The 27,826-nt window shown below is 58.2% G+C and overlaps 3 protein-coding genes across 11 annotated transcripts in view; 2 read left to right on the forward strand and 1 right to left on the reverse strand.

Moving 5' to 3' along the window:
- Positions 1-51: 51 nt before the first annotated feature.
- PGGHG (protein-glucosylgalactosylhydroxylysine glucosidase) lies at positions 52-14,281 on the forward strand. 9 transcript variants are annotated; one of them, XM_027813737.2, is made up of 14 exons: positions 52-152; positions 2,386-2,655; positions 3,158-3,368; positions 3,910-4,345; positions 5,451-5,570; positions 5,765-5,896; positions 6,224-6,335; positions 7,541-7,613; positions 8,118-8,254; positions 9,051-9,184; positions 9,456-9,551; positions 10,038-10,135; positions 12,994-13,208; positions 13,302-13,745. In XM_027813737.2, the coding sequence occupies exons 2-14, from the start codon at positions 2,403-2,405 to the stop codon at positions 13,364-13,366; spliced, it is 2,082 nt and encodes a 693-aa protein (XP_027669538.2). In that variant the 5' UTR covers positions 52-152; positions 2,386-2,402; the 3' UTR covers positions 13,367-13,745. The 9 variants fall into 9 exon arrangements, with proteins under 9 accessions (XP_027669538.2, XP_027669539.2, XP_027669537.2 ...); XM_027813738.2 differs by lacking the exon at positions 52-152 and adding an exon at positions 246-1,944; XM_027813736.2 differs by lacking the exon at positions 52-152 and adding an exon at positions 246-1,301.
- Positions 14,282-15,425: 1,144 nt separating this feature from the next.
- IFITM5 (interferon induced transmembrane protein 5) lies at positions 15,426-16,902 on the reverse strand. The gene is made up of 2 exons (XM_005445059.3): positions 16,687-16,902; positions 15,426-16,024 (listed from the first exon to the last, which is right to left on the reverse strand). Exons 1-2 carry the CDS (start codon positions 16,855-16,857, stop codon positions 15,806-15,808), a joined length of 390 nt encoding a protein of 129 aa, XP_005445116.1. The 5' UTR covers positions 16,858-16,902; the 3' UTR covers positions 15,426-15,805.
- Positions 16,903-20,592: 3,690 nt separating this feature from the next.
- Positions 20,593-27,826, forward strand: part of B4GALNT4 (beta-1,4-N-acetyl-galactosaminyltransferase 4) — a 30,786-nt gene continuing 23,552 nt past the window's right edge. The window contains exon 1 of the mRNA XM_055722867.1: positions 20,593-20,954. Coding sequence (XP_055578842.1) covers positions 20,804-20,954 — 151 coding nt within the window. The 5' untranslated portion in view covers positions 20,593-20,803. The remainder of the gene's footprint in view (positions 20,955-27,826) is intronic.

Raw genomic sequence — 27,826 nt, forward strand, 5'->3', positions numbered from 1 at the left:
ATGTGGGGGGAGCAGGGAAGGCTTTGAGGTGCAAGAGACATAGGGTCAAGAGACAGGCGGACCTGGGAGCCTCCATCTTGTAGTGAGCATTGACAAGTGAGCTGGAGGCATGTCTGGGATCTGGGGGGAATACCCATCCATTTAGACCCAGGGTAATTTGCTTTTTTTTTTTTCCTTTTTTTTTTTTTCCTTCCCTTCTACTCCCCTGAGACTGGGTTTGTAACTCCTGTGCTGCCCTGTGCTGATGGGGGGTGGAAGTGTCTCTGTGGGGGCTACCACCTCCTGTGCCGAAGGGCATGGGCACGCTGTGGGGCTGGTCAGGCCGCTGCTTTCAGCTCTTGTGGGATCTGCAGTTTGCTCACCTGTGACACGGGGCAGCAGAGGCTTCACTGGGGTCAGGGACCCGCGTGCCCTGCTGTGGCTGCTGGCTGCCCTGGGGATTTGGCTGGTCAAACGCGGTCACAGATCTCTCTGGAGAGCAGTGCTCCAGCCAGGCGAGAGCCCAGGCATGGCCAGGCTGGGGCAAGGAGCCTGCTGGGGACGTGTGCCACGGCCAGGGCAGTGTGGCCCTGGCACAGCCCAGCCTGGGGAGGGTGGGCTCCTCTGTGCATGGTGGCAGTGCCCTGGGGACAGCTTAGTAAAATGCTGCTTGGTCTGTAACTGGCCTTCAGAAGTGCACAGAGACACATGGGGTGGGGAGAAGTGGGGCTGGGTGCCAGCAGTGCCCCTGCGGCACGGGCTGTCGGGGTGGGATGCTTGCTGGCACCCGTGCCGTGCCCAGAAACGTGTGCGGCGGTGGGGTCTCGGGCAGGGAGCCAGGGAAGGCACCCGAAACTGAAGCCTGGACCTGTTCCCTCCGAGAGCTGGCAAGGAGAAGGGTTAAAGCATGGCCTGGGGCAAAGGTTGGTTATAGTGCATGGTTCTTTCTGTGAGGTGCTTTGCTGGAGTGCTTTTTCTGTCTGCTTTGCTGGAGAGCAGCCACAGCCCCTCGCCGGGGCCCTGCGGCATGCCTCGGGCAGCTCGTAGGCCAGTCCTAGCAGCCTGAGGTTTCCTCTCTCCATTCCTCCTTCCTCAGAGCACGAGGCAGCCCTGGGACCTCCGTGCTCCCCACTGTGGGCAGTGTCATCTCAGCAAACACCTGCACATCAGGACTTACTTGTATTATTTTTTTTTTAAGGAGGGAGGGAAAAAAGTTATTTCCTTCCTTCTTTCTCGGTGGGGTGACTTCCGTCCTTCCCGCTGCGAGAGCCCGACAGCCACCCCCGCCGCAGCCGGCGTTCGCACTCAGCCCCGGACCAAAGGCAAGGTCTCGTTCTCTGACCCCCCATTAGGGTTTGGCTCTTGGTTTTGATCTTCCTGGAGGCAGGAGCAGGGGGTTTATCGCAATTCAGTCTCCAGCGTCGCCTGGCGTGAGGAAGCGGAGCCGGCCCCAGTGCTGCCAGCAGCTGGCTGCGGCCAGGGAGGGACTTTGGGGACAGTCAGCCTGGGCTGGGCGCTCTGGCCACGCTTGTGCGGCCCCGGTGGGCTTGCAGCTCTGCCCGGGGAGTTCTTGGTGCCTTGTTTTACCCTCTGTATTATTCTGGAGCTTAGCATTGCCAGGCACCAGCTACAGCTCCCTTCTGTACAGCTCTGTTTGTATGTGTCTATAGCTATACATATCTTTAATATATACTTATATGTATGTTTACGTGTTATATATAAATATATAAAAAGATATCTATACAGATCTGTATTTTTATATATATGTATAAATGAAATAAAAGGCTCCTATCCTAGTAAGCCAGTAGCTGAAGCTGAGCTAAACATGTGAGTGAGAAGCAGCATCGGGTGCAGCAAGCTGGGCGATGGGGAGCCACTGAGGCCGCAGAAGGGCATTTGACAGTGTCCCAGAACAGCACTGGGAGGAAAGGGGGGAAGGTGGCTGTGTTGTATTGGAAGAAACTGGTGAGCCTCTGTCACGGAGGAGAAGAGGGAAGGAAGTTGGAGAAGTGATGTAGCCAGTGGGTGGGTGAGGTTTGGGCGAGCTGGGGGGAGCCTTGCTGGGCTGGGAGGCAGCTGGAGCCAAGGGGGAGCGAGGGGGGCTGCAAAGGGGGAAATGAGCCCAGGTGGGGGAGAGCTGCCCAGGCACTGTGGGGGAGGCTGCAATGGAGGGTGCTGGTAGAGGTGCCGGTGGAGACCAGACGGGAAGCTAAAAGAAACACAGACCCTAGGAACATAGCGAGGCAGGTGAGCTGCCAGCCTTGGTGGTGAGCAGGGTGGTCCAGGAAGGTTTTGGAGAGAGAGGCAGCTTGCAGCCCCTGCTTTGGGCTGGTGTCAAACTGCCATGCTCAGCCTGCTCCGGCTTGGTCCGTTCGCCACTTGCCCCAGACTCTTGTTGTTCTGCAGCTCGGCTTGGTTCAGAAATGGCCGATGGCAAGGAGGACCCCGCTGTGTTCACCTCTGCCTCTCTGCCCTCGGACCCACGGCTGCTGGCGACGGTGACCAACGCTTACCTGGGCACCCGCGTGTACCGGGACATCCTCCACGTCAACGGCGTGTACAACGGGGCGGTGGGAGACACGCACCGTGCTGACGTCCCCAGCCCCCTCAATGTCAGGATGGTGGTGCCTGCTGCGGACAGCCCGGCAGAGACCTTCGCCTTGGACACCCGGACGGGTGAGCAGCCGAGTGCGGGCAGGCACCTCCCTGTCCTGCCGCCTCTGGACCTTCAGAATCTGGAGCATCCGCCGCTCTTCTGTCCCGCTGCTGGTGACCCCCTTCTAGAGTTTAAAGTCTCTTTGCCTGGGTTGCCTCTTCCACAAGGTCACATCTGTCTTCTCCCCATTTTATGTTCACCTGCGGGGTGGTGTTCTTCCAAAGTTGTGTTGGAGCGAGTGGAATAAGAGCGACTTTCAGACTGTATCTCAATCCCTGTTGGAGCCAAGCTTGGAAAACACAGTTTAGTCATGAAGCCTGATGAAACATTCTACAGCATAGATCTCTGTGGCTTGGCCAGATTCAGTGTGTTAACAGTCAAAAAGCTCTGTTTGCATCTGGACCTGGGAAAAGGTGGTTCCTTTGCCAGCGAGAGCCAGTAGATAGGGCTGAAATGGGAGCCTGGGGCAGAACATCGGGACCTGAGGGTTCAAAAGGCTGATGGCTCATATTGTGCTCACAGGAACCTTCAGCCACGTGCTTCAGTCAACAGACTATGCAGCCACCCAACAGATCTACGCTCACCATTCCCTCATCCACTTGATGGCCTTCAGCATCACCATCCAGCGATCAGCTCACGTCACCCGACCCATCACGGTCCAGCTCCAGACTCCTTTTGTGACAAAGAGCCAGGACCTGGACCTGAGCCAAGGACCAGACTTCCAGGGAGCACAGTGAGTTTGGGTGACGGGGGCACCCTGCCCTGAATACACCCTTCGTGGGCTGTTGCGTGCTGCCCTGCTCACCGTTAGGAAGTAAATTGCAAAGTAAGATTAGAGCAAGACTGAAATACTAAGTAGTGTGGAGGCTTGTGCAAACCTGCTTCTTCCAGGCAGGTATATAAAATGTTAGGTATTGAAATGTTTTTATTAGTTGCAACTCCAGAATAATTACATGTAAAAGAGCACCAAAGGCCACAGGGACTAGATGTGATGACAAAGAAATGAGTGTGGGGAAGACAGTGAGTCTGGGGGAGGTGACCTCTGGAAGTGGCTTCCTGGGGCTGGGGACCAACGGCAAGGAGTGTCGCTCACCCGTGCTTTGAGGGTGGGACGGCAGCTGAGTTGAAGCGTGGGGACAAGGAAGCTTCCGCCCTAGGTGGGACAGGAGCCTGGTGCTCGACTGCCAGTGGGAGGTCCCCTCTGCATGAGTGGACGTGCATGGAGTCCCACCTGCTCCGCTTTCCCTTCACCTGTCTCTTGCTGCCTCCCACAGCTACGTCTACGGGAAGACGCTGGTTCCTGAGGTGGAGGGGGGACCTCGTCCCACAGTTCACATGCTCTGGACACCGGTGCCGCAAGCCTTGACGTTGCATGGGGAGGAGCGGGAGCAATCCTGGGAGTTCCTGACGGCCGTGGCTGAGAGCGAAGAGGAGGTGAAGAAGAGCTACAGTGAAGGGCTGGCCCTTATCGCTGCTGGCTCCCTGCACTCCTCCCATGCCCAGGCATGGGCCACGCTGTGGCAAGGCTGCTGCATCGACCTGGACGGACCTCTGCCTTTGAGGCAGGCCCTCTATGGCTGTCTCTACTACCTGCTGAGTGCCATCCCACCCCGTGGGAGCCCGGGATTCCTCTTCCATGGCATCAGCCCTGGCGGCTTGTCCAACGGCACTCAGGGCGAGGACTACTGGGGCCATGTCTTCTGGGACCAGGTGGGTGGAAGCCATGGCAACCTGGGGGCTTTGCACGGTGACTGGGGTGGAGAAGAGTCAACAGGAGGTTGGCGGGAGCTTCCTCCTTACTCCCAAGTAGGGGCACCTTGGCACCAGCCCCTTGCTGGCGAGCATCCTCCTGCTCCTTTTGTACCGGCGACCCAGACTCAGCTCAATTCCTGTAGTTGCTTATCTGGGTTGTCCTCTAACTCGAAAGCAAATTGCCTAAATCAAGGCTAGATGCCTGGGGCTGCTGCGTAGCTGATGGGGGCAAGGGGTCGAGAGAGACCCCACCACAGGGCAGCCCCCTTCCCCAGGCTGAGGGCTGGGGCTGAGGTGGTTGGGGTCACTCCCCCAAGGGGGCTGCAGTGACTAGCTTGGAGCACGGCCACCAACTTTTAGCTATTTAAACCAAAGCAAGCTGAAACCTGCCCTTCTTCCAGCTTCAGCAGGCTTCAGGCATCAGCGAGCCCTGTTGTGTCCAAACCACTGAAAAAACCCAGAATTGTTTTCCACGATGGGCACATTTTAAACGTAGGATTGGTTGTGCTCAATAAGCTGGCTGGGCTGGGTGGCTTTGCCCCTGCCAGAAGCTCAGAACTGCTCTCGGGGCAGCCACGCTGAATGTGTGCACATCTCTGTGGCTGAACGGTGATGGCATGGCGTGGGCAGGAGACGCTGCTGCATGGTGTTGAAGCTCCTGTGCTAAATCTGGTCTGGTCTTTTCAGTGGGCAAGGGCTTTTCAGTCCTGAAGAGCTTGTGTGTTTGCTTCCTGGTGACACATGTGGTTTTGACCTTCTCCAGAGCCTCTGGCTTTGGAGGACCCACGCATCCCTTCTCTTGCTGGATGGGAGGTCCTGCTGAGATCACCCCAGTGAGGTACCCAAGAGCAGCAGGCATGGGCAGAAACAGTCCCTCATGGATTTATCCCTTTTAATGACCCCACAGTCATTAAAATTACAAAATAGTTACCACCTTTAAGTAGTAGCAAAATCACAGTCAGAGCATTTGGGATGGGGGCGGACTTGAAGAGTGAAACTGGTGGGAGCGTTTGGGTGCCCCACCAGCCAGTCCCACCGCCTTGCCTTGCTTGGATGTTTGCAGGACACCTGGATGTTCCCGAACATTTTGCTGTTTTATCCTGAAGCTGCCCGAGCCATCCTGGAGTACCGGATTCGCACGCTGGAAGGAGCCTTACACAACGCGCAGGAGCAAGGCTACAAGGTGGGGACAGAGGTGTTGGGCTGAGGGCAACGCCACCCAGCCACTGGCAGCCAGGAGGACAGCTGGGCTTGGCTCTTCCTCTCTGGCTCTAGTTTTAGCCAGGGGCTGTGAGCAGGGCATGGCCCGCAGGTGGTGGACCAGGGAGAGCATCTCAAGATGCTGTGCTCAGCTGCGTCATGGGTGTCTCCTGGCAGGGTGCTAAGTTCCCTTGGGAGAGTGCAGCCACTGGCCGGGAAGTCTGTCCTGAGGACATCTATGGAGCCCAAGAAATCCATGTCACTGGGGATGTTTTGATGGCCTTTGAGCAGTATTACTGCACCACGCAGGTAAAGGGAGCATGTGCCACCTGGATGGCCTGCTGGCAAGGTCTGCAGGGCATCTGGTGGTGACCACTGTCCCTTCCCAGAGAAACTCTGCTGCTATCTGCTCCTGTCAGAACTGCCGGTAGCGCCCCAGGGTCCCTTCTTCAGCCCTGCCTCCTCTGTCCTTCTCCTCTTGGGCGGCTCAGCATCCTGTTGGCTCAATCCAGGCCAGTTTTCTGACGTTTTCTCCTGCTACATCCATCTCCTTAGATCTCCTGTCCTCCTGCTGAGTTTGGGTCTGGTTGAGTCTCCCTCACATCCCTGTTTTTCTCTGGCTTTGGCTCCATCCAGGACCAGAAGCTGTTCAGGGAGGACGGAGGCTGGAAGCTGGTGGGTGCTGTGGCTCAGTACTGGTGCAGCAGGATGGAGTGGAGCAAGGAGGAGCAGTGCTACCACATCAAAGGTACTTCTGCAGCTGCCAGACCTGTTTGTAGAGAAGGGGTTTGCGAGCAGAGGCTCGGAGTCCCTCCAGCCAGACCCGGATGGGAGTGCACTGGCTCTTCAGATTCCTGCCCTCTGGAACATCTCATAGATGATATTTGTGTCTGTGTGAATATGTAACCAGATGGTCAGCTCTCTTCCAGTGGCACAGTATCAGTTGTTTCTTCTCTCAGCCCCTTGCCACTCACAGGGCATCTCTAGAAGTCTCCTTCCATGGTGGTACGAGCTGATGCCACAAGCAGAAGTGCCTTCAGACCTGCTGTTGTGACTGGTGGCACTTAGAGAAGGCAGAGTGCAAGGGCTTGGGAGAGGAAGGAGTTTTCTAAGTGTTTTCTAAGAGACCTGAATTTAAGTCCTCCAGGAGACTGCAGGAGTTTAATCCCTTGAAGGACATCTGGTGCTGTTGGTGCCAAACGAGCCCAACTGCTGGTGTGTCTGGCAGGGCAGAGGGTGCCTCCGCAGGCAGCCGTCACGTAAACCAGTGCAAGTTAATGCTGATGGCTGCTTCTGAAAACGGATGCCAAGGGGGAAGAGAAGTGAGGGAGATGTGTTTGTGGAAAGGGTCTGGAGGAGAAGGCTGGGTTAGAGTGAAGGGGTCTGTGTGAAACTGGGGTGGTCAGAGCTGGAAGAGCCCTTGGGTTTGCTGCCCTTGGAGCAAAGGTCCTTGGAGGTATCCCCGGTGCCCACAGGGGAGTCACATATTTAAATGCCTATTTTCACATTTCTCTTGGGAAGTGGCCATCTCTCCTCCTGGGGACAATCTGCACAAAAGCAGCAAAGGAGGGAGCTGAGCTTCTAGAGAGGGAAAGGTTTAATGACTTGATCAACTTGATGGAATGACTTGAAAGAATTAGTGACTTGAAGGTCACCTTGCCTGTGATGTGAGGGGGATGCCCTCAGGCTGAGGTACCTGCTGCTCGTCAGCCACAGCCATACGCTGGGTTGTTTCTCCTTCACAAGCAGCACTGCTCGTGTTCTCTGCTAAGCATTGCACCCAGGTCTCTGTGGGATCCCACCAGCAGCAGAGGGGCAGCACCTTGGCACAGGGACCCCTGGCGCTGCAGCGGGGGTGTCCCCCTCTCGTGCTGCTTCCCTGAGGATGAGCACCAAGCCATGCCAGACCTGGGGTGTGCTGCGGTGTGAAGTGTCCCCTTCCTCTTCCTCCAGGTGTCATGCCCCCGGATGAGTACCATCACCAGGTTGATAACTCTGCGTACACCAACGCTGTGGCACAGCGGAGGTAACACGCGTGCCTTCTCGAAGCCTGGCCCATCTCTCTTCTTTTCTGCCCAGCTGTCTGGCAGGGATAGGAGGCAGCAGGGCTCCAGCATGGGATGTGCCTTTCCTCCCCTCGCATGCCTCTGTCCGAGCGGGTCTCCTTCGCCAGCCTTCACCATCAGCGGAAGGGAGTAGGTGGTCCCATGGCTCCATCTGGCCTGGTTCAGGTGGCCACATGAGAGCAAGGAGTCTCGCTTCACAGGAGGGCTTCTCTCCCTGCCTTTAGTGAGGTGTCTGTGCAACTACACAGCTGGAGACATCTAAAGCTAGAGGAACGGACTCCCGACTCCAGCGATGAAAGCTGTTACCCCAAGCTTAAACTCTGACCTGTGTGCTTTCAGAGTAGTTGCTGCTTTGCAGTTACGGCTCAATTAGTTCTTTCTCTTCCCTTTCTTCTCTTCCCGGCTCTGAGGGGGGGACAGGCACCCATGCCTGATGGAGAGCACTGTTCCTTGCTGCTTTTCAGCTTAAACTTTGCAGCTGATGTTGCTCGGGACTTCTTGATCCCTGTGCCAGAGGAGTGGGTGGACTGTGCCCAGAAAGTCAAAGTGCCCTTTGATGCGGAGAAGAAATATCATCCCGAGTACGACGGTTACAGCCCAGGTGAGCGGAGAGGCAGCAGCCAACCCCTGAGTTGGCCACTGCTCACTCTTTGTAAGTCTGCGAGAAGTGGGGACCCTGACTGCTCCAGACACAGGAAGCGTGGCTGGGGGGTTGGCTGGAGTAAGAATCCCCAGCATTGCTCCCCAGGTGCAGCATTTAGGCTTTCCACACTGGCAAATGGGCTTGTAGAAGTTTTTCCTGCCTCTTAGTGGCTCTTTTATCATTAGTGGGCTCATAAAATTAGAAAATTTGGGAGCGTGGAGAGTAGGAAGAGACTTTTAGCCCTGGGCTGCGGTTGCTGTGGTTGCTATGAACCCACTGCTGACAGTTAGGTCTGTCTTTCCAAGGCCAAGGGCCGCATGTTGCCCATCCAGAGCTCCCTGGCCCTCTAGAAGTGGAAGGACCAGTTCCAGTGGTAACGCCTGCCCAGTTAAGTGCCCCTTTTCCCATAGTTAGGGGCAGGGTAGCCTGGATGCACGGGATCCTGGGAGCTATTCCTTCACACCTGGAGCTCAGGTGATGCCAGGCTGGATGCCATCACGTTAGGGCTGTGCCAGCGTCCCGCCTCAACACAGCAGCAAGGACAAACCATAAGCTGCTGCTCTGGTCTGCCTGTAGCAAGGCAGCAATGAGTTGTCCTCCCTGCAGGTCCACTGCCTTCCCCCTGCTGGTGTGGCATTTGTTGTTCTAAGCTGATGATTCTGTGAGAGGTTTGTTCCCCATGTGAGTAAACAGAGCATCAGCCAGCCAGTTGTTCCTGGCTGGCATACGTGGTCTGACCAGCTCCTTTCCCCAGGTGAGCCTGTGAAACAAGCTGACGTTGTCTTGCTTGGGTTCCCGCTGATGCACCCCATGAGCTCTGAAGTCCGGAGAAATGACCTGGAGATGTATGAGCCCGTCACTGAGCTGGATGGGCCAGCCATGACCTGGGTAAGGAAAGGGGGAAAGCCGAAGCTGGGATTCATCCCCGAGGTGGTTGTTTCCATCCAAGTTAGGGACCACCAGCCCCGTCAGCAGACACGATTTGTCAGACCTGCTTTAAATTCTAAGGGAGTGTGAGGAGTGCGGAGCTAGAGGAGTGCACCAAAGGTGTCGGTCCTGGGTCAGAAGGATGCTGGCGGTGGGGTCCCTCAGAAGCTTTTGCTGCATTGCTGCCCCTGGGGAGCAGCAGCAGGTGAAAGGCTGTTTCTCTCTCTGGCAGAGCATGTTTGCGGTGGGCTGGCTGGAGCTGAAGGAGGTCCAGAGAGCCCAGAGCCAACTGAACAAGTGTTTCAGCAACATCACGGAGCCCTTCAAGGTTAGCTGCATGGTGTGGGTGCTTCCCTGTGACAAACGCCTCTTGCTTTTATCTTGCCTGCTCCCAAGTAGGTTGTGTCACACTGAGAGGCATCGCTTGGGCTGCAGCCCATGCTGACGGCACTTGTGGTCACCAGGTGATTATTACATTGGGCTTGGTGGTTGCACGCTCCATCTCCTCTCTGTGTGCTTCCAAAGAGCAGTGAGGAGGCGTCTGATTCCTATCAGGCAACACAAAGCCATGGGTCGCTGTCGTACACCCTCTAGGCTTCCTTCTGCCTAGGAATGGGAAGGGGCATGGAGATGGTGCTATTCAGGGACGCATCAAAGCCCACCCACCACCTCATGCCGGGATGGGCAGCAAGGCATGGTCATTGCAGCACCCCAGATAGGTGACAGTGACGATGATAAGCGTGTTCAACCCCTCAAAACTGCGTGAAGAGTCCCAGTGCAACTGTTGAGTCATTTATTTCTCTTGCTGGAGCAGATCTGGGTGGAGAACTCAGACGGGTCGGGAGCTGTGAACTTCTTGACAGGGATGGGTGGATTCCTGCAAGCTGTCCTCTTTGGCTACACAGGGTTCAGGTGAGACCTATCTTATGTTGCATTTAATTTCTAAGCAACTACATATCACTTGAAACCTTACTGTTCATCTGCAGCAATGTGGTTTTACTCATGAAAAAGTCAAGGAACTTGCAGCATCCAGAATATCCTGCCAAGCTCCCAGCAGGCAATGACAAACAGGAGCGTTAATGTTCCTGGATGAACTGGGAACAGTTAGTCACTGGTGGGGAAGAGGGTGGAGATATCAGAAATGACAAGTTTTGGTTTGTTCCTCCTCCAGCTGCGTCAGTGTTAAAGCCATTGGCTTCAAAAGGCAGCATGGCAAGGCCAGTGCCGGTCTCTCCGGCACTGGCTGACACCCCCGGTGAAGAGGGACATCCCTGATTCCGGGGTTGTGGCTAGCCCACATCATTTTGATGCCTGCATGCCAGAACCACGTCCCGACCTGCCTGCTCCATAGGTGGCTGTTGCTTTGGTTTCTTCACCAAGTGTGGATGAAGCTTAGGGACGATGACCCACCAAATACGTGGGCCGTTTGGCTCAGTAGTTGCAGAGAAAAGTCCCTACAGTCACCCTGCAGGCAAACAGAAGTCTGCTTCTAACGACACCTTATAGGCTGTAGGCTTCTTAAGGGGACTGCTGTAAACAGAGACCCCACACCGAGCTGCTGCAGGTGTGTTCCCGCTGTAAAGACTGGAAAAGGATTTGGAACAGGGAAGCGGCTCTTTCCGTGTCACTTGATGAGTTAGTGGCGCGTTTGGGAAGCTGAATGCCATTTGCTAAGTCTGTCCTCTGGCTCAGCCATAACATCCCCTGCCTCCCTCGGATGTGGTGTGGAAAGACCCTCTGCATCCCCCCAAAGCCATCTGCCATGCGTGCGGCGCTGCAGACCTCTGCAGAGGAGCGTGCCCAGCCGGCATCGCCATGGCATCAAAATACCTTAGAACAACCATTACGCTGCTGATGTAATTTCAAAGCTGTGTCTCTTATCCAAAGCAGTCCGGTGGTTTCTACCCTGAAGCAACAGTCTCCTGAGCATATTCTTAGTTTAACTGAGGATGGATCAAACTGACAACCCTTTTGGTTTCCAGCGAAACCTTTTAGCACTAACTCTGTGGTTTTACTCTGTGTGTGTGGCCAGAAGTTGCCGAGAAACCCACTGGTTTCTTGGTGGAGCTGGGCGTGAGCTGCGGTATTCCCAGCTGAAAACCTCAATCCCAGCTTTCGCGAAGCCCGACGGTCCTCAGATGCTCCTTGCGTGTTGGGCCGGGCCCTCCCAGCACAGGCTCAAGCCACAGGCTTTGGGGCTCCAGCCAAGCTCCTGCAGATGTTGAGGTGACATTTATGTGTCCCTCCAGGTCACGCTCTTGCCTTGCCCATGGTACGCGGTGGATCCTGCCTCACGCTGCCCTGCTGCTGAGGCTCTCCACTGTCTTGAGCCTCTCCTGAGTTCCCTCCAGCCCACTGAGTCCTCTCCACATGTTAGGGAGTGATGGGCAAGAGCTCTCATGTCAAGATTTGAGTAGGAGATAACAGTGACTGTTGTCTTTCCTCATCCAAAGCCCAAACGCACCAGCGGGCTCTGTTTGACCCTGGGTAAGGGCTTGCAGAAAGGATTCAAGCTGTTTTCTTGATTTTTGTATCTTGATCTGTATACGTGAAGGAGCACATACAGCAGTGCTGAATCTAAGTCCTTTCAAACCAGTGAAGGTGGGAGCTGATGTGGGTTGCCCAAGGTCACCTTGCCAACCCACTTCGGTCACAGCTTGGGCAAGTGAAAACCGAGCTGTGTGGCCACATCTTCGTTGACATGGCAAATTACAGAGAGGGTCAGCACTAGTGGTCAGGTGTGTCTCATGATTCAGTTGAGCGGCACCTCCAGGAGCATCCCCACCAGGTGTGAGGTGAGCTCCCATAATCTCCTCACCACCGTGGTACAGCTTGCCGAGGAACGGCAGGTGAGAACAAATACCTGCTGCGAGGTATTTGGGCTGAAGCTGAGTGTCCATCCTAAACATCCCAGCTACCGCCATCTCCTGAGCTGCTCATGTGGCTGGGACAGAGTGCCATGCGTGGCCCACGGCCTGTGCTGTAGGTTGGTGTGACCAGATTTCAATGGCAATTCCTGCCTGGGATCCACGGCCACCTCTGCTCCTTCCCATGCCCCATTCCCCTCCCTGTCTCTGAGCAGGGCGCTCCTGAAGTTTAGCCAGCATCGCTGCTGCTGAAGCCAACCTCTGAACCGGAGTGGGGAGCTGAGCTGTCTTGGAAGAAAAAAAAAATAAAATTTTTTGCTCTTTCTTATTAAAAAAATAAAATCCAACCTAATGGAAAGCACAGAGCCCAAGTAAGGGACTGGAAAGGGGGACAGGAATGGCCTCAGGTGCCAGGCCGTGAAATCACAGCCCAAGTAGCTCTTCACCAGATGCTTCATCCGTGTGCTCAGGGTTTGCCTGGAGATCCTTGGGATGCATCACGGACACTCTGCCCAGAGATGCATGGCATAACGGGGGAGGCCTCCGGGATGTGTGAGGCTGGGCTGCAGAGGGTCTTTCCACACCACATCTGAGGGAGGCAGGGGATGTTAGGGCTGAGCCAGAGGACAGACTTAGCAAATGGCATTCAGCTTCCCAAACGCGCCACTAACTCATCAAGTGACACGGAAAGAGCCGCTTCCCTGTTCCAAATCCTTTTCCAGTCTTTACAGCGGGAACACACCTGCAGCAGCTCGATGTGGGGTGGAGGACACAGGGTCTCTGTTTACAGCAGTCCCCTTAAGAAGCCTGAAGCCTATAAGGTGCCATAGGGATAGGGGGAGGTGGCTGACCGCTTGGTAGCTACCCTCTGTCCCCACCACTGATGTGCTCCTGCCTTTCCAGGATCACCCGCTCCAGCCTCCGCTTCAACCCTGCCTTTCCTGATGACATCAACAAGTTGAAAGTCACTGGTGTCTCCTACTTTGGCAATAAACTGAAGTTCATCATCACCAAAGAAGTGATCAGGATCAAAGTGACTGAGTACGCCCGGGAGCCTCCAGCACCTCCCCTGGAAGCTGTGCTGGAGGAGTCAGGGCAGCGGTTTCCCCTGTGGGAAGGTAAGGTGTCATCACCTGGGACTGCTTCCTAAAAATAGACAATTTGGGGGAGAAACCGTTCCCGTATCTCACACAGGTTGGGTTTTGTTGTAGGACAGAGCGTCTCCTTCCCCACGGCGGCTGGCTGGATTCAGAGGTCATCCACCGAGACATTTTAAACCTTGGTTGATCTGGGATTTACGCCCCCCCGCCCCCCCCCCCCCCCGCCCCCCGCCCCGAGGCAGCAGAAACCAGCTGAAGAGTGGATGTCTGCAGAGGGGGAGGGGGAAGGGGAAGGTGGAGGTCCCAGGCTGTGCCATAAACCCTTTGCCCCCATGGGACTGCATGCTGTCTGCATGGCCCTGGGGCGGGGTGGTGGGCTCAGGGCTGTCACTGTGGCTGCGGTGGCAGCAGCTCCCGGTGGTGCTGAGCATCCTCGTCTGTGCCAGGGGGCAGTGAGCCCCCTGACTCCCCTTCATGTGCCTTCGGTATCTCTCGCTTAGCAGAGGAGGTGAAATAAAGCCTGAAAGCGACTGTTTTAAATGCATTATCTAAACACTCATGACTTGTTTCTGCTTTCTATATCTGTGTATAAACAGATATAGGATGACCCTAGCTGAATGGATCCGTATTTAGTCCAGCCCGTACGTGTGCTGACTCCCAGCTACTCCAACACGTCCCGGCTTGGTCCTTGCCTTCTCCCGCCTGCCTGCATCACTCCGGGGGCTCACAGGGCGGTGGAGGCTCCACCAGCGCTGCCTGCCACGTCATGTCTCTGCCAGCCAGCACAGAGGAGGATCCCTCTGCAGCAGCCTCTGGGGTGTTGGTATGCCAAGCAGCTGGGACCCCCAAATCCTGCTGATCCTCGCAAGGAGAAACTCTGCAAAGGCAGCGTGGCAGGGCGGACAGAAGTAAGGCTGGAGCCGAGTGTTATTTTGGCACTAATGTCAGTCACAAAATACACAGCCAAGAGCATTTTAACCCCGTTCGGGCAGCACGTAGCTCTTTTTCTTTTATTTGGTGTATAACATCCCTGTCGTGTTTTTAAGCCCTTACATACATTATCATCTCTCTTTTCAAGCAGTTTTGGAGTTAAAGCCCTTCTAACTTGACGTTTGAAGGGCTGTAGGAAGCCCAGGCATCAGTTATCATTAAAATTATGTCAGATGATGACAAGTGCAGCATTTTTCTGGGGTCTAAGCAGAGCTCTCCTCCAGCTAAGCAGCCTCAAGGTGAGCAAAGACCTGCTGTAAATTTGCTTAAGGCATTTTCCGTGTCCTAGGAAGCCCCAAGGGGAGAAGGGGAAGGGCTGCACCCCTGTATCCCTGCAAACAGGAGGCACGACACCAGCTCTGCACCTCGCAGCATCCTCCCCTCCCGCACCCCCCTTCCTGGGGCCGTTTTGCTGCTGTGTTTCCCAGCTCCATGGCTTTGCTAGAGCAGACATGGGCCAAAGCGAGGGGATGTCGAAGCCACCCTTGCCAGGGTCTGTCCTCTCTGAGCACACCCCAGGAATCTCGGCTGAATCCCACGGAGTTTATAAAAAGCCTTGCGGCTGCTCCCTGCCACAGGCAGCATGTGGGAACGCTTAGGGAAGAAGGCGAAGCAACTCCCCTGCCTTATAATTACGCTGGCTCCCTGTCAGACTTTGTCAAAAGTCACTCAACCCTTAATTAGCAGCAGTTCTTGGCAGCAGGGCAGGACAAACGGGACCCCTCCATCCCCTCCCCCACGGTACAGCCCTGTGGACTGCACCTGGGTTTGGATTTTGGTGGGGCTGAGGATAAAGCCCAGCTCTGAGCCAGGTCTCGGGTGGCACGGAAAGGGATCCCCCTCCTCCACAAAAAGGGATCCTTTTAATCCAGCTGCCAAAATGAGCTGGCTCTGGACGAGGGAGGGCAATAGTGAGGGACAGCACAGAGCAGTGGGGTGGCATCCTGTGCTTATCTCCTCTGTCCCTGCTGGGGGGTCTCTGCTTTACTGCAATGAGTTTGCAAGTCTCAGCTCACCTTGGAGGAGATGACATCTCATCTGCTTGAGCGTGTCCCCCCCGGGACTGAGGCACTTCTCTGCTTCTTTGGCTTCTGGCTAGTTTAGGCTGGGTGGCTCCAAGGGTCACAGAGATTATTGCTCTTCTTGGCTGCAAAGAGCCTCTTCAGAGCAAAACCGATGTATTTATATTGTCCCTTTAGCACCCCCACTGCACTACACACACGCACGCAGAAGACTCACAATGTGTGAAATGGTTTAATGATTTAAATAGTAATCACCGATGCTGTGATCCACACAGGATAAAGGGAATTTAAAAAAAAAACCACACAGGGTAAACAAAAATAATAGAGCTGCCCCAAGAAAGGTGGCTGGGAGCCAGGGTCAGGCACCGTAGGGCTGGGGGTGCCAGACCAGCCAGGGGAGGGTGAGGGGGTATGCAGCAGGGCAGGAGGCCTGTGGGCTACGTCCCCTCCAACCACGCACTGCCTGGTGGCTGTGAGAGCTTGTGGACGTGGCTGTGGGTGGCAGGGATGGGGAGTGGCTGGGTTACGCTGGACCAGTGGGTTTTTTGAGCAGGGGGGCCACCAGCGATACCAAGGAGTTTCAACAAGCCCTTCGCCCACTGGTCACTTGTCCTCCTCGTTGCTCCCACTGAACTGGTAGGTGAAGAAGCCAGCAGACTCCTGGGCGAGCTTGGAGAGGTGGATGACGCCCGTGATGACCAGGGCAGCGAGCAGCAGCGGCAGCACCACGCTCCCCGCCAATGCCAGGGCGTTGTAGCACCTGGCCTTGGCACTGAAGCGCCGAGCAGCTTCCACGTCCCCGGCCGCTTTCCGGTCCCGCGCCTGCAACAGCCGAGAGACGGGCAGCAGTGCCTGGGCAGCCCGCAGCCCCCTGCCCTGCCTCCCCCCGCAGCCCCCTGCCCTGCCTCCCCCCCGCAGCCTGCAGTCTGGTCCCCTGGTCAGTGTCAAGGGGGTTGCTCTCCATCCGCCCCAGGCTGCCCACCAGCTCCCTGTGCTCCTGCCCCGCTCCGGCCACGCTTGCTTTGCCGCTGGGATTTTCCTCCCGGCTTCTCTCATAGCCTCACTGGCTTCAGCCCCATTTTTCCACCCTGGTCCAGCCCCGCTGGAGCTGCTCCTGCCAGAGGGCAGGTGGAGGGGCTGGGGGCATCGTGCTCCCCCAGCACCTTCTAGGCAGCAGCAGTTGGTCCTCCGGCAGCAGCAGGAGGCTGTATTTATCCAGGGGGTCTCACAGCTTCATTAACAGGCGGCAGGAAAAGCGTGGGGGCTTTACCAAGAGATGGTGTCACCTGCAGCCAGCCTCTTGAGGATGTTGGGCTCTTGTCCCCCACCCCAGCCCTCCCAGGCAGCCATTTCAGACACTCTGTGTCTCCTTGGGAAGTCCATCCCTTGGCATCATCCCTGGGTGATCATCATCAGGGGGGCACAGGGAAGGCTCCCAGGTGACCCCGAACATTCAGCCTCGTTTCCCCACTCGGTGCCCGTACCTTGACGGAGAAGGCAAGCGCCACGAAGCCAAGGCAGCAGAAGTTCATGTAGATGGTGTTGAAGATGGACCAGATGAGGTGGTCGCGGGGCAGCGGGGAGGTGGTGGGAGATGGCTCCCGCTTGTGGGACGGCATGGGCAGGTAGTCCTCCTGTGGGTAGGAGGTGTCCATGGCCACGGAGAGAGGCACCACGCAGCTCTCCGGCTCCACCAGCCTGGCTGTGGGAGTGGGGCAGGGCAGCCCCTTTATATAGTTCCTGTCTACGGCATGGCCTCGTCTCCTCTATATATAAACCTGAGAAATTACAGCCCTCCCAGGGCTGTGGTCATCAGACGTCTTGGCTGGGAGCTAGGAGAAACAAACTTGGTTTTGGAGCCCACTGGCTTTTTATATCCAGCCTTCCTCCCGCGATGAGGAGCACTGACAGCTCCAGCGACGCTGAGTGCTCGGGGAGGACCATTGGGATGGAGCCATGGGGGGGACTTTGAAACCAAGCGACCATCACCCCAAGAGGCCAATAAGTGACAGACCCTCGGTGCCAGGATCCCTCAGTGCCCTGGCCCACACCAGTACTTCCAGCCTAATCCCTCTGGGGGGGCTTGGCTGGGAGGACTCCTTGTTACAGCACACTTGGGCTGCCAGATGATTAAATGTCAGCTCGGCAGGAGGTGGCTGGGGGCTCGCTCGGGCTGTGGGAGGAGAGCCGGACCCACTGCGTGGCCCAGGTCCCCCTTCCCAAAGCACCGAAGGAGCACGGGTGGCCCTTGGACTGTGGCTTTGCTGGGGACATCAGGTGTGGAGTGGTGTCAGGGGGTTGGATGTGGCAGGAGGGAGTGGGGGTAAGGATGGGGAGCGAGGCAGGGATGGGGTGGTTTGAGGCAGGCTGGGGCAGAGTGGGACAAGATGGGACAGGAAGATATGGGATTAGGGAGCCCTGATGTGGGGGCAGGCAGCAGGCAGGACCCCTGAGCCAGGCAGGGCGGTGGTGGGATGGGGTTGCCTTTCCCCTGGCCTTAATGGAGAAGATGAGCGTGATGAAGCCCAGGCAGAAGGGGTTGCAGAATGTGGTGCTGAAGAAGGAACAGAGCACAAAGCCCTGGGGGCTGGGGATGGGCTCTGGCTGAGCACAAGAGGTGATGGTGGGGCTAAAGGCAGTGTGGGAGGACCCCTGCCCCGTTCCTGCCTTAGGGCTCTGTGTTGATGCTGATGGGCTGGGATGCTAGACGGCAGAGACAAAGTTCAACCCACACTGCCGCTGCTGGCTGGGTGCTTCTGCCCGGCCCCGCTCCCACCTGCACCCCCAGCCCCTGGAGAGGTGATTTATTCCCTGGAGATGCTCCTGACTGGGGCCGGGCAGAGTTAAGGGGATGCTCTTGGGGCAAGCGCTGGAGGGAGGGTGCAGGAAAGCAAAATGCTGGGGTTGCGGGTGGCTTTTGCACACCTTTAGGGAAGGGTCCGCAGGTCTGCGAGGCAAATGCAGGACTCTTCAGTTTGTGGGAGGCTTGCCCAGTTGCGTTGAGAGCAGCATGTGTTGGCTGATTGAACAGGGGGGAAAGAGCTCCCAGCGGTGCACAGTGAGCCCACTCCCTGTGCCAGCCCAGATGGGCATCAAACCCCCGCGGGGCAGTGATGTGCCGTGAGGGATTCGGGCAGAACAAGGCTGGATCCCGCTCCTGTGGGACTGGGGAGAAAGCAGGAGGAGGAGGAAGCGTGCAGGAGCAGCAGTGCTGCCAAGCCCCTGTGTACATGGTGCCAGCGCTGTAACAAAGCAGCCAAGAGCCTGGAAGGTCGGGACGGTGTTTTTGAGTGGGGATTTGGTGCCCTTTTAATAACTTCTCAAGCCCCAGAGCTGGCAGGGGATGCTTGACCCATCGCCCCGCTGGCGGGCATGCTGGTGCCCGGCAGGCGGGCAGCACTGGCTGCAGCCAGGAGCACGTGCTCGTTGGCCTCTGTGGGGAGAACTGGCGGAATAAATGATTCAGTAGGAAGTCAGTGCCAGGGATCCTGCAACAAATAACTGTTGTGTTTTGCGGGTGGGATTTCTGACATCTTACTAATGAGCACAGCTCCTTGGCGGGAGCCTGATGTTCTTGGGGAGAGGGACAAAAAAAAGGCTTTTTCCCCATCCTTGTGGGGCCCCAGCCCCGAGGAGCGGAGCCTGCTGAGGGTGAGGAGCGTGAAGGCTTCCAGCGAGCTGGGGAATGGGGATGCCAAGCCAACTGCATGCCTGAAGCTCTGCCAGATGGGCTGCAACCAGGGCTCTTGGCGGGGTCTTGCCGGGTTGCTTGGGGCACTGGGAGGCCAAGTGCCTGTGCCGGCAGCCCCAGAGGTGCGAGGGTGACTGCCATCTTCCCAGCTAGCTCCAGCACCCTGGCACCGTGGTGCTGTGAAGGTTCGATGCTTGGTGTGGTGTCATCCTGGCCTGCAGCTCAGCCCAGTCGCTTGTCCCCGGCCAACTGTGGGCGGCGGGACCCCCATGTTCCAGGGCCACAGCTGGGTTAGGATGCGTTACGCACAGGAATATTTGCTCTTGTAAGTCTATACATGGCGTCCCAGCTGCTCTCCTTGGTCGGCATGAATTTTCTGGGAGATGCTTCTGGCGTTCCCAAACCTGCCAGGGCTACTGGCAGGGCAGGGAGAGGCTGAGCCCTGGTGCCCCGGCCGGAGGCTGTGCCAGCCGCCATGCCCAGCCCACGGCCTGCTGCTCCCTTTGCTGCAGAGGTGCAAAAATCGGGGGCAACAGCAGCTTAATATCCCCAGATGTGCATCTTCCACGTCTGCTGGGAGAGCCTGCACAGAGACCCCCTTCGTCCTGGCCACCCCCTCCTCCTCCTCCGGCTGGGGCAGCCCTGCAAGCCCCCCGCCGCCCCGGCTTGCTCGAGCTTTTGCTCTACGTGTTTGTCTAAATTGGGCTTAATTACAAGCTAATTAACCTTCCACATCCTTAAGGGAGCTGAGCGCGGAGAAATGCAAACCCGAGTGCTGGTGCCCTCTAGTCTTCCCAGCCGTGAACGTTACTTTTTTGTCTCTCATAACCGATTTCTGCCGTGTGTTTGCCCCAGCCCCGGGCCGCAGCGAGGAGGAGCTGCAGCCTCAGCTTGCGGAGCGGGAAAAGAGGCTGGAACGTGGAACGCTCCGCTATCCCGCCCGCTCTGCAGAGGGAGCAGCCGCCTGCGCATCGGTGCCGTGAGTTGTGGCCGGTCTCAGCCTGGCCCCGAGCCTCTCACCATCAGCGTAATTAAGCCTTTATTGTTAATTACTGGTAGGCTTTGCACTGGGTGAGCCCTCGCGCTTGCAGACAGCCCCCAGGGTCCCAGCCCCGGCGGGGGGTCCCGCAGCCCCGGGGGGTGTCTCTGCCTCGGCGGGTCCCGCAGCCCCGAGTGGGGGATCCGTACCCCGGCAAGGGACCGGGGAGTCCCGCAGCCCCGGGGGAGGTCCCTGCTCCGGCGGGGGGAGACCGGGGGGTACCACCCCGGCCCCGCGGACCGGCCCCGCAGACCCCGCCGCAGCCGCGCTGGAACGTACCATCCCCGCCGCGGGGGAGAGGGGTCGGGGGGCGGCCCTGCCGCGACCCGCGTCACCCGCCCCTCCGGCCCCAGCGGCACGGAGAGACCTTACTCTCTCGTCTCCGCCACCGTGCCGCCCTCCCGCCGTGTAGGGACCGGGACCGGGGCCGGGGCCGGGGCCGGGGCCACGATTCCCCCCCACCCCAGCATGGCCTGGCCCGCGGCGCCTCGCGGGGCTGCCGGCCCGTTGGCTTGGAGACGCGCGGCGCCTCCGCAGGCTCCACCCCCGCGGGGCCCCCATTGGCGCCGGTCCCAGGCCTGGCGTCCCGCGATTGGCTGGCGGTGCCGCCGCTCTGGATGAGGGGGCGTGGCCCCAGCGCCGCCGGGGCGGGTCCGTTCCGCAGCGCCCCCCCCGTCCCGCCGCGGCTCCGCTCATTCATTCCCCCACCCGCGGGTGCCGGGGCGGCGGCGATGCACCGGGCAGCCGGGGGGCACGGCGCCGAGCCGCCCCGCTGCCCTCGCAGCCGGCCCGTAGCGAGCGGGCTGGGCGGGCGGGGGGCCCGATGGGCCGGGGCTAGGCCGGCGGCGGGGGGGGCGATGCGGGCGGCAGTATGCCGCGGCTCCCGGTGAAGAAGCTCCGGAAGCAGCTGAAGCTGCTGCTGCTGCTAGTGCTGCTCACCTTCGCCGTCTGGTTCACCTACCTCCACATCAGCCTGGTGCGCCAGGGCCGCGCCCTGCGCCTCCCCTTCGCCTACGGTAGAGGTAACGGGGGGGGGGGGGGGTGTCGGGTAGGGGCACCCTCTCTTCAACCGGGGGCAGCACCGGGGGGACCCCATCGGCTGCCATCACCGCGCCATGCGAGGCTTCGCTGGGGTTTGGGGGTCCGGTCCCATCCAAAAGGGCGGTGGGTGCCACCCACTGTGCTGGGCTCCCAGGGCATCCCCTTTCCACGGGGGGGACCTGCATCGCCCGGGCGGGTTTGGGGGGAGTGGGACCCCACCACGGGCACTGCGCCCTGGTGCTGCACCTGCAGGGACTGGGGGAGACCCAGAAGGGACCCCAAACCCAGCCGGGGGGCTTCATTCCCCTGGCTCTGTCCTCATTTTTCCGCCGGCGCTTTGGCTGCGATGACAAAGAAGGCCATTTATAGCTGCCTGTCGCTGCCTGGAAGGGGCGAACCCAGCCCTCCCATCCTTGCCCGACACTTTCTCAGCCTGTGCTTCTCAGGGAAAAAAAAAATAATCCATCCTCCTCCGAGCCTGGATGACGCCCTAGGATGCCATTGGGATGCTGTCGGGATGCCGTCAGGATGCTCTGGCGGGTCTAATCTGGAGGGGCAGGTGCCAGCGCTCGCTCTGTGGTTTGGCTTCGTGCTGAATTGCTCCTGGCTTTACCCTGCAGATCTTGGGGGCTTCTCGGGGGGGGGGGGGGCACAGAACCGCAGGGAATATTTGCCGGGTGCAACTTGAGGTGTAACGTTCCTGGTCGGACTGAACTCACCTAGCGGTTTTTGTCCTAAAAAAAATCAGAAAGAAATGAGAGTTAGTGCTATTTAGGCAAGACGTGGCTTTCCCAAGCGTCTCAGAGCAGTTCTGGGGCTGCGGGAGGCTCTCGGCTGGCAAACCCAAAGTTTCCGACTGTAGCAGCAGCATGATCCTGCAAATTTTGGGGCCTTATGGTAAAATCGGGATAATGCTAATAAGAGAAGCAGGAAATGAGGCTGCTTGTGCATTGCCTCAAAGGAGGGGTTGTGGGGAGGCTGCGCCGCTTGTTTTCTTCTCTCCGCTGCAGGGTCGTGCTTAATGGCACAGCCACAAGTTAGCGGAGCCTGAGCTGCCCTGCACCGCCGCTCGCCCTGGTGTCAGCGTGGGCCCAGCCTTCCTCTGCCGGGCTGGCAGCCTGGGCGGGGGGAGATGGTGCAGGGTCGCCGGCCCTGCGGCTGGCTGGCTGTGCTGCGCAGCTCCGCGTCCCTCCGGCCGTCAGGGTGCGAGGGCGAGGGTGAGGTTTTCCGGGCTTCAGCTGGGGAGGATGCATAGAGTGATATCTGTGTGCTGGTGCCTTCCCTGGGTGTGTTTAGAGGAGGTAAAGCCAGTGGGTGCCTGTTCCTGCTCTCCCCCACCTCCTCCCTGCGTGCCCTGCATCCCAGTCGGCCCCTCGGGATGCTCTGCATGGGTTGGGGTCTGCGGCGGCAGCCGGAGGTGCGAAGCCCTGCAGCTGAATGGCTGTGGGCCCATGGGGTTGGTGTGAGGCTCAGGGGGACAAGAGGGTACACAGGAGGGGGGGACGGCACTGTGGGATCATGGCTTGGGAGGTGCTGGGCAAGGACTGCGCGCTGGTGGTGTTTTCCGCTGGTCCGGTGGCGCGGTGTGGATTTGTCTCTTGCCGTGTGCTGCACGGGCATCTTCTCTGGCTGGGGTGTGGGGAGGTGGGTCTTCCCCAGGGGAAGCTGGACCTCACCTAGGCTGGATCATGCCTTTAGCTGTTCAGGACCGCACTCTGGGGAGATGCTGCTCCTTGCACTGGTATTTTCCAGTCGGTGCCTAGGGCCTGGGCAAGCGTGTGGCAAAGCCAGAGTTTAGGTCCCGCTGAGCCTTTTTGGAAGCAAGATGATGGAGAGGGGTTGGGTGGAGGCTGGGGAAGGGATTCGGTCACTCGTAGATGGACCCTAGTCCTGCTGCTGCAACCTGGCGGGGAACTGGAGTAGGAGAGCCACGGAGCATTTTAGTTAGAAAAATATTGAATGAATTAAAAAAAAAAAAGGGTGTGTGTGGTGGGATAAAAAAAATACATCTGAGAAAAAAAAATATTCAAGAAGAAGCTTGGTGTGAGAGTTTGGGGGGAGAGGGAAGGGTTTGGGGCTGAGCTGGGCGAGAGCTGACAGGCAGAGCTGTGCTGGAGGAGGGTGCTGGGGCAGCCCCCCTCTACCGGGAGATGCTTTTCCCCTTTGCCTCACTCGTGTTGAAGCTGCCTTTGTGCCATGCTGGGGGGGTGAAAAGCTTGCTTCCCTTGGCCAGGTTTCCCACCGTGGTGGGGATGGGCTTTGCTTTTCTCCATCTCTCAACTTTTGTAGGAGACGTCTCCCAAGCTGGTGATGGAGCACAGCTGTTGGCATGCATTGCCTTCCCGATGGAAAGCAGCCAGTCCCTGCTATTCCCCTGGGCTTAATGGGTGTCCCTGGGCTGGGGTGGGGGAGTTGGGGGGAGTTGGGGGTCACTGTGCCCTCCGGGCTCCCGTGTCTCCTTCCTCCTCCCCGATCCCTGGGGCCGTGGGATCTCTCTTGTCTGGGTCCCTGCTGCAGGGAGCTCTGGTGTGTCCTGGTCCCAGATTCTGTAGGGATTGGGGGGACACTTGTCCCCAGAGGGGCAGAGGTGGCTGGGGAGGATGCACAGCTCTTCAGCATCACTTTGAGGGTCTGTGCACCAAAAGGTGTCTGAGGTTTGGAGATAACTTATCTTTTTTGGGCACTGTGAGCCAGAACCTGTCTGCCAGCTGCTGAGGATGCTGCCCGGCTTGCGGCAGCTGGCAGAGGATGTATGAAAAAAAGGTTAATTACTCATTAAATGAAGTGTCACCCAGCAGGTATACTTCCTGGAGGCTGAAGGTGCAGGGCATGAGGCTTTTTGGCAGATTGGGGGGGCTGTAAGGTGGGGAGGAGCAGGCAAAGTGGCAGCAGTGGGGTCTGTGCGTGTTGGGGAGCATGACAAAGGCATGGGAGGATTGTTTGGGGGTACCTGTGTCCCCTGGGCCCAGCCAACGGTCGCACATGGAGCTGGAGCATCTGGGGACTCAGCCAGGAGCCGTGCTGGTACTATGTCCCTGATAAAATACCCCCCCTTTTCTTATCTTCTACAAGTAGATAATTACCCTTCTCTGCCTAATTGAACACACAGATTCCTCATCTGAAATAATGAGGCCATTACGGTGTTCTCCCGGCTGGAAACCGCTCTGAGTCAATGGGGTGGAAATACTGGCATGCCAGGTGGAAAGGGGAAAAAAATAGAAAGGAAGAAAGGGGAAAAAATTACAGTAAAAATCTAAAATGGCTCTTAGCAGGGGTGTGGGGGGGCTGGTCCTGCACCCCCAGCAGCCATCTCACCAGGGCAGTGATTTGGCGTGGGGGGGGTGGTGGTGGTGGTGGTATTGCCCGTGCTGAATGAGTGCTGGTGCTGTGAGCTGGGTGCTGGGAGGGTTTTGCAACTCGGGGAGTGCAGGATGCGTGCTGAGGGTGCTAAAGCCAATTTGTGGCTAAAGTGGGGCCATCTGGGAGGGAAACCCAGCCGGGCTTTGATACCCAGCGGGCACGGTGCTGCCGGCCCGTGTGCCCTCGTGAATCTAAGAAGAGCTGCTGGCGTGCAGAGCCGGGGACGCTGCTCTGCCGTGGCCCGGAGGGTCTCCAAACCACCCCGAGCCGGGGGCAGTGACCGGTTGGAGGGTCTTTGTTCGACTCAGCCCAGCGCTGCCCACAGAGCCTAGTGCCCTTGCCTGTCCCTCCCTGGGGACCTGTCCTCCGGGATGGGGTGTGCAGGGAGAGCAGGAGCGAGGTCTGGGATGGCGTGCAGCAGCCTTTCCCTGAGCTGCGGGGGATAACGTGTGGCGATGTATCCGTTGATTTTAATTGAGAGGCTGAAACGCTGCAAACCACGGTGGGTTTCATCCCTTTTGTCGGGAATGCTGGGAGCAGGTAGGGAAGAGGATGAGAAAGAGCCCTTTGAAGAGGAAGGGCAGCGGGCTTTGAGAGCAGGCTGGGTGCTGCTTTAATGTCTTTTGGCATTGCTCCCCCTCTCCCGCCCCTGCTAGGAATGGCTGCCTTCTGTGCACGGACCCCTGCTCAGCACGGGGTCCTGCTGCTGGGGCAGGCTGGTCTGAAAAGGGAGCTTTGGAGCCAGGGGAACGGGCTGCTGTCGGTGCCATTGGGACAGTTTTCTCCAGCTGGGAAGCCCTCCAGCCCTCATCTCCCTTGCTGGGCGGTGGCCCGCTTGCCCTGGGCTCCTTGCCCTGCTCCGCTCAGGTGCCCCTCTGCCCTCAATCGGCCCTTTGTCACCGCACCGGACCTGCCAAGGGGGAGCCGGGTGGAAAAGGAGGCGGGTGGGTGGACAAGCAAGCCCTGTCCTTTATGGGGAGGGGCTGCGGGCATCCCGGGGCTTTTTGGCAGGTGATGGGGGAGAAGTATGGAAAAAAACTTGGCACGTGCCTATTTTGGGTTATTCAAAGGCAAAAATGCAGCTCTTCAGAGGCATGGCTGGCTTCGAGCCGCCCCGCAGCATCGCCTCCCCAGCTAGGCTGTGATCTAGCTCCCTTGGCATCCATGGGGCTCCCAGAAGAGCCCCTTGGGCTGGGGAGGTGGGGAGCTGCGGGGCTTGGTAGCCAAGCGAAAACAAACGGGTTGCGCCGGGGTGATTTACCCTGAGCTCAGCCTTCCTGCTGGCCTTGGGGGCCTGAGGGCTTGCTCTGATGCACCAGCAGTGGGGGGCACCAGGGGCCTGGGCCTGATCCTGTCCCTGCTCCAGCCATGTGTCCCCGGGGTCATGGCAAACTGGAGTGACAGCACGGGCGTCCCAAGCTGTGTGGGAGCCGGTCCCCTTGCCCACAGCCATGACCAGTAAAGCGGGATGTGGGGGGAGCTCCGATCTGATCCTGTACGCAGGGAAAAGGGCTTTATAACCCTGGGTCCGGCTCCCTCTGCCCGGAATATTCATGTGGGGTGGGTGAGGGTGGGATCAGATCCCTGGGGATTCACCCTGTGTGCCCCAGGATTTCCGGCACTGAGCGTGCAGCAGCAGGAGCAGGGATGCAACTTTATTTCTAGGGATGCTTCGCTCTTTGCTTTGCCCTCCTGGAAACTGCAGGGTCCCTCGCCAAGGAGAGGATGTTGTGGGCTTGTTTGTGGCTGGGGTCCCTGCAGAACGGCAGAGGAGAGCAAAGTGCTGTATCCCTTCATCACTCTTCAGCCTCTTCCAAGTCCTTTCAAAAACATAAAAAAAGACATAAAACAACCCGATGAAAAAATATTCTCCATCCCTTTTAATGTAGGCATTTGCTGTCAATTAATTTTGTATGCCGTTTCCTCCTCTGGGGGCTTCTTTTGAAGTCTCCTTTAAGTGCAGAGCTGTTGCAGTCTGCAGCGAGCTGGGGTCACCGGTCACCACCTCGGTGGCTGGGAGAAGGGCAGATCCCTGTGGAAGGGGCCTCTGGAAAGCCCGGCAGTCCAGTCGCAGGGGCAGCCGGTCCTTCGGCTGCATGGCATTTCTCCTTTGGCCTTGCCCTGCAATTCAGAGCATCCTGGAGAGGATGCGGAAGGACCTGTAGCTCTGCTCATCCAGCACGGCATCGGCATCCTGAGGGATTTGGCGTGGCAGTGCCCTTTGCTCATGCCGGTGTCCGCTGGGCTGGGAGGGATGCAGGAGGCGAGCGCAGCCGGGTGCCAGCTGCATGGCCGCGGTCACAGCCCTCTCTGTGCTGCCGGCTTCGGCATCAAAGGGGCGATTGAGGGAGCGTGGCGGCAGAGGGGGGGTGAGGAGCAGGTGGGTCCCGGCATGCCGGCACCGGCTGTGGCAGTGCCACACAGCCCTGTCCCGCAGCCGGCTGGCTCGGTGCCCTCCAAGCCCGTGACAGCACCGGGCATGGTGCTGCTCTGGCAGCAGGCGTTGAGGTGGACATGGCTGCACTGGGAGGTGCCACGGGGGTCACCCAGAAGGGTATCTAGGGGGGTGACATGTGTCTCAGCCATCCCGGGCCTGGAGGTGGGAGCTGCAAGGGCTGGGGCAGGGATATCGCCTTTTTATTAGGCAAACGCTCCGCTCCAGAGGTGTAGCCGCTGCACATCTGGAGATGCTCGGGGAGGGTGAAGCACTTCCCACGCCCCATGGTACAGGCTGTTCCCAAGCACCAGGAGCTCTTTGCATTGGTGTTTGGGAGCTTTATCCTTCCCAGCACTGCCATGCATCTCCCCCCGCCCCATCCCTTCCCTGTGCTGTGCCCTGGCCGGGCCTCTCTGGAGCTGCTCTTTGGGAGGGGGCAAGCAGCTATCCCAAGGTATTGGCAGCCGAGGAAGGATTTTGGCTGAGCAAGGAGCCGGGTGGGAGCCGGCTGCTGATCAGTGGGGACCGCACGAGTGTGAGTGCAGGAGGATTTTAGGGGGAGCCTAAACGGGAGCAGATGGTCTCTGCAAACGGTTAGAGCTCAGCCAAATTCACTGCCAAATTAAAGATAAAGGGAAGGTTCAAAGCACTTGGGGCTGGTGGTGATCAGCCAGATGTTGGCTGAGACGGGTTGGAAAGCTGGCAGGTGAAACGGTGAACCCCGCAGGCTGTCTGCAGGGCAGCGTGGAGGCTGAAATATTTTTAGTGTGAAATGAATCCTGCCTGATTCTCAGCACATCGCAGGCTACGAGCAACCTTTTCCAGGAGGCTACGTCCCAGGAATCGAAATCTTTGTGCCAACGGCTGTGAGTGAGCATCATCCCTGTTCGCATGGGCAGGGTGGAGGGATGGGAGCGTGGTCTGGCCAGAGCTGCTCTGGTTCACTTTGGAGCTGGTGCAGAATGAAAAGATGCTGGAGCCGATGGGGACCAGAGGCCATTGGATGCATGGTGAGGTGTGAGCTGGGGGAAGATGGGGGAGATCTGGGTGCTGTCA

The sequence above is a fragment of the Falco cherrug genome, chromosome 10 (assembly GCF_023634085.1).
Source record: "Falco cherrug isolate bFalChe1 chromosome 10, bFalChe1.pri, whole genome shotgun sequence".
Classification (NCBI taxonomy): Eukaryota; Metazoa; Chordata; class Aves; order Falconiformes; family Falconidae; genus Falco; species Falco cherrug.